This window comes from Orycteropus afer, unplaced genomic scaffold (assembly GCF_000298275.1).
Source record: "Orycteropus afer afer isolate SDZICR_OR568_19922 unplaced genomic scaffold, OryAfe1.0 scaffold00498, whole genome shotgun sequence".
NCBI classification, from domain to species: Eukaryota; Metazoa; Chordata; class Mammalia; order Tubulidentata; family Orycteropodidae; genus Orycteropus; species Orycteropus afer.
In genome coordinates this window covers 579894-585532 of record NW_006922085.1, presented here as the reverse complement: position 1 = coordinate 585532, position 5639 = coordinate 579894, and the positions used below count along the sequence as shown (strand labels likewise).

At 40.3% G+C, this 5639-nt stretch overlaps 1 protein-coding gene across 1 annotated transcript in view; it reads left to right on the top strand.

Moving 5' to 3' along the window:
- The window catches only part of PRKAR2A (protein kinase cAMP-dependent type II regulatory subunit alpha), a 215917-nt gene extending 210501 nt beyond the window's left edge, over window positions 1-5416 (top strand). Inside the window, exons 9-11 of the mRNA XM_007955306.2 lie at window positions 2468-2533; window positions 4665-4806; window positions 5283-5416. Of these exons, the coding sequence (XP_007953497.1) occupies window positions 2468-2533; window positions 4665-4806; window positions 5283-5416 (342 nt within the window). The remainder of the gene's footprint in view (window positions 1-2467; window positions 2534-4664; window positions 4807-5282) is intronic.
- Window positions 5417-5639: the final 223 nt, after the last annotated feature.

Sequence of the window (5639 nt, the reverse complement as noted above, 5' to 3'; positions counted from 1 at the left end):
TGTCCTGGAGGAAGTGCAGCCAGAATGCTCCTTGGAAGCGAGAATGGCCAGACTTCGTCTCACCTACTTTGGTCATGTTGTAAGAAGGGACCATTCCCTGAAGAAGGATGTTATGCTTAGCAAGGTGGAGGGTCGATGAAAGAGGGGAAGGCCTTCAACGAGATGGATTGACACAGCGGCTGCGACAGTGGGCTCAAGTATAGGGAGGATCATAGAGCTGGCGCGGGATCGGGCAGTGTTTCATTCTGCTGTGCATGGGGTTGCTATGAATCGGAAATGACTCGATGGCACCTAACAACAACAACATCCTATTTGAGCTCTGCTGTCCGTTAGGTTAATTCTTTTTACCCTATAAACAAATGTACCTAAGTTTCTCCTGTCCTCAAAACACATACATGCTCCTCCTCTTACTTTGATTCTCCTCTAGCTACTATCCTCTCCACTTCCTTCCGTAGCCAGGCACTTTCAAAGTATGGTCTAATTGTGTGTATTGGAGGAACATGGGCACAAAACAGAACATAATGTGCAATTCCAGTTATGTGAAGTTAAGGTGCAACCATAATTAAACAACAAGGACAGAAGTCAGAATGTAGTTACCTCATGGGCAGGGGGTTGGTTTTGACTGAAAGGGCAAGAGAGGGAGCCTTCTGGAGGCTGGAATTTTTTTTTTATTATTATGATCTAGGTGGTAGTTACATAGATAAACATTCATTAATTTGTAACCTTGAAATTGGAGCTTTTTAAATTATGGATGTTATACAGTTATCTAAACAAAAAAGAAGGGCTTGTGTGTATCTTCCTAACTACCTGTCACCTCTGCAGATGTCCCCCACCACTCACCACCTCATGAAGCACAGTCCTTCTTGGTCACTGGGACGTTTCCACACACTTGAATCTTTATTATTCTTGACTTCCAGATGGCACTGAACACTGGTGATAGCATCTTCCTTTCTGGAAATCCCTCTTTCAATCTAAAAACCTTTCCCTCCTGGTGACCCTACCTTTGGTTCCTCCTTAGTTCCCTTCTTAGCTCCTTATTGTCAGTCTTTGTCATGCAGCTATTTGTGTAACACCAAAATATAGTAATTTGGCTCTGCTAAGTATAGGGTGCCTCCTCAGTTTAGCAGCACAGATAACCCTCTGGAAAGCTATAGCTTCCACTCACATGGCATGATGATGATGACATGGTGAGTAGACTAGATTATCTCAGGAATGTCAGTCTCAGGTATGTACGCTGCCCACTTGGAGCTCTGTGTGGTGGTCAGAGAACATGTAATCTTACCCATGCTCAGAAGAACTACAGACACAAGACCCACATGGAACAAGAGCACAATGTAGGTGGTAGTCATTGCTCCAGAAGTCAAGAGTGAGGGGGCAGAGACTGAAGTGTGCCTAAAACCTTTTTCTCCTATATGTTTATCTGACTTACCTCCTTTAAACCTTTCTCACATCTCACCTTTCTCAACCATGTTGTGTACTGTAGCCACCACCTCCCAGCACTCCAGATCCCACATTCCCCACTCGTTACTTATAGCACTTAACATATCCAACACCACAGTATAATTTACTGGTTCATTACGTTGATTGTTTATATTTTGTCTACCCTATTAGACTATAAGTTCCAGATGTTTGTTTTGTCCACTGACCTATATCACATGCCTAGAACAATGCCAAGTACATAGTAAGTAAGGAAAAAGGAAAAAAAAAAAAAACAAAAACTCACTGCTATCAAGTCAAATCTGACTCATAGCGACCCCTCCTTGGGTTTCTGAGGCGATATATCTACGGAAGTATTGTCCAATCTTCCTTCCAAGGAGTGGCAGGTGGGTTTGAACCGCCAGCCTTCTGGTTATAGTCAAATGCCTTAAGCACTATGCCACCAGAGCTCCCACATAGTAAGTACTTAATAAATTATTCGTTGAATTACATGAATGACTGGTTTAGCCAAATGATTTAAAATAAATAAACAGAAGAAAAGCCTGAGGTTTGTAAGGGTGACATCAACCCACATCAGAGTACCTCCTTCACCAAGCAGAACCTTTTGATACAGTCTATCCTCTCAAGGGCTGCCTTTGATGGTCAAGATTGTCCTTGGACCCTATGCCTCAAGGACAGCCAAGAATCTTTTTGACACTGTAGCCAGCCGGCTTGTTTCCTGGTCCCTTGTCAATGAGTATCCATAGCAGACCAGCATGAGCTCTGTGTAGTTGGCAGCCTTGGTGCAATCATAGAAATAAATGTGAATATTCCCTGTTAGGAGATGAGAGATGAGTGTCACTGATAGTTGAGGTGACATCCCCAGTATTCAGGATCCTTTCATTTTATTCTACATTTGTTAGCCAGTCAATTCATTTGTAGAGTTGGAAAATACATACAAATCAGAGCTTGGGTATCAAGAAAACCATGTTTGTGTGTCTCTCTTCAGTACACATGTGTGACTCTGAACTTAACTTCTCTCCTCTTTCAGGGTGAAAAGGCTGATAGCTTTTACATCATAGAGTCTGGTGAAGTGAGCATCTTGATTAAGAGTAAGGTGAGTTTATATGTGATGGTGTGAGTTATGCCAGTGAAGAACCAGATGCCAGATGTATGCACAGAAAAGTAACTGCTTTAAATAACACTCATTGTGACTGGTGTACCAAAACTATCACCATTGCTGTGTGAGATACGCGACTGACAAAGGACCATGTAAAAGCACATCCTTTGATAGGGATTTAGTATACTTTTTCTTATTCCAACTACCTTTGCTTTTGTTACTCAAGTAATTTAATTAATAATGTGAGAAATATTGATCTACAAATGAATAAGAAAAATAAAAATAGTGTAATATATAAAGTGGAAGAAATTATGTTATAGAAAAATACAAATGGCCAGTAAAGATGATAAAAGTTTGTTTTCTGAACACTGTCAGGGGAAGTCTCTGGGACGGTTGAATTTACAGCTGTCTGACAGCTAGGGGGACCTATAGACTAGTGAGTGATTCTTACCAGTAAGTCCATCATCACCAGCTTTCCCTGCTTCAGATTTTTTTGGGAGAATATAGAATTTGTTAAAATAGTGAGTTATATATAATACTTAATCAACCTGGTGTGAAGCCTTTTGCAGATAACACTTAGTAAAAGTTAGTAAGAAGGAAGAATGATAGAGAAATACAATTACCATTGTATTTTTTTTTTTTTAACCCCACAAAGAAAATGTAGACTTTTACTACAAAAACGCATGATCTTTACAGGTGCTCAAATAAAGAGGTAACTAAAAAAGTGCCACCATTTAAAAATGTATAAATTTTTTTAAAAAACGTGCCAGCCACTATTTCTCTCCAATGGCATCCATTACATACAAGCTCAAGACACGCTCTGGTGAAGACGTCATTCCTGTAAAATAGTTAGATTGATTTCATCTGTTTGATAGTAGCATGCTCAAGATAGCTTGATTTTTAATTAAAAATAGATACAATATTTAAAATGGAACACTGGTTTGAAACTTCATTGTTATTTTACTTACAGTGTTTGGACTACTACTATATTTTTGTGTAATTTTTGAATATTTATTGACACCTACTGTGACCCACGGCATAGTGCTGGATACACAGGACCAGCCACAGCACAGCACTGGGGAGCAGAGAGGGAAGCTTGGCAGAAACACAGTCTTAGGCTCTGCTGCAGATCTGCTGAATTCAGAAGCTGCGTTGTAGCAGAACCCCAGAGGGCTGGTACATGGGATAGTGTGATAGAGAAGAAGGACTAGGTGGGCACACAGCCCTGGGGAATCCTGCAGAATTACAAAGCAGGTTATGGGTTTGATGGGCCTGACCAACTTTACTGAACAGGGGGAAGGGTTAGGGCAGAAGTATGGAAGGAGAAAAAGTCAAGTCATGTAAGATAGTGTGGCACTTTTTTTTTTAAACTGACCTCCAAAATTCTTTTTTTTTTTTTTTTTTTAAGTCATTGTCTAGCTGCCTGTAATAAAGTGGTGCTTAGAGATTGAGAATAATTCTTAATAATAAATCTGAGAAAGTATATCTGAACTGCTGTATAGAAAGTGAATTTGCTCTGTAAATCTTCACCCAAATCACAATTTAAAAAATTAAAAATAATAATAATAATAATAATAAATCTGAAATAACCTTTTATTTAAATTATTGCTTAGGTTAGCAGTTAAATTTGTGAAAAATAAATTCCAGGTATTACTTAACAAAGAATGGTGCAAGTAATACTTAAAAAGAAAATGTGTTATTATGAAAAAGACTCTGTCCCAAATCAAAGAGAAGTAGCCCAGCGTTGTGACTTTACCTAAGAGAAACTTTGACATTATTTGCAAAGAAATAGTAAAAGACCTTGTCTTTTCCCCTGCACCACAGGGGTCAGCATCCCCTAAAAGAAGAGTGCTGTATATTTATAACATCTTCCAAAGAAAATAGTCTGTGCCTCATCTTAGCCATTACCTGAAAAGTGTTAGGACTCGGATGAAGACCCAGGTACATGCCAACTCCTCTGATTTAATCCATACCACTGAGACTAGCCCATGCCATTTAGAAGATATGGTTAGTCTCTGTAAGGTGAATTATGCTAAGTGTTCTGAGAAGAGGATGCCTGTGTGTATGACTGGACATACCCAGCTATGATTCTGGAGTCAGCCCAAGTCACGTTCTCTTCTTCCTCTAGACTAAAGCAAACAAGGATGGGGGGAACCAGGAGGTTGAGATTGCCCGCTGTCATAAGGGGCAATACTTTGGAGAGCTTGCACTGGTCACCAACAAACCCAGAGCTGCTTCAGCTTATGCAATGGGAGATGTCAAATGCTTAGGTAAGAAAAATTCTTTATGCATTAATAATTATTTTCTTTAGCATGCAATATTTTTTCTCTATCAACAAGCCTTGAGTTATTCTGCCAGCTCTCACTCACATCTAAGCCTGGATAGTTTGTGTGACCCACCAGAGATGTATTCTTTCAGCAACCGTTCCTGAGCATTGATTGCAGCCTGTGAGCAAGACAGGCACATAGGCCCCATGGCCATGTAAAACAAGGTGCCCAGGACTGTGGGGGAAGGAAAACAGATGCTGCTGGACTCTGCAAAGTCTCACAGGTCCTTGAAAACTTAAGATGACATAGTCCTGCTGTGTTAATGGAGAATCATCCTTTTTCTAAGTATTGAGTAACCCAAAGTCTAATCTACTATAATGTGAATGGGTATATTTAGGAAAAGGTTTACTTGAGAACAGTGACTTGAATTGTGTCTATAGAGAATTCATTCTCTCCTTCATCTCTTTTTACCAATGCAGTTATGGATGTACAAGCATTTGAGAGACTGCTGGGGCCCTGCATGGACATCATGAAGAGAAATATCTCACACTATGAAGAACAGCTGGTGAAGATGTTTGGCTCCAGCATGGATCTGAATGACCCTTCAGAGTAGGTGTGCCACACCCCAGAGCCTTCTCAGTGTGACACCAAAACCCTCCGGTCAGCCACAGAACATACTCGGAAAACAAACACAACAGAATTGTTCCTGCTGTTGCCGCCACTGCTGTCTTGCTGTGGCCATGGGCATTTAGAAGACTTGAAAGTCAGCACTAAAGAATGAGCAGAGGTCCAAACCACACCTCCACTTTGCTTCTGAAAGTCCATTATTAGACTCT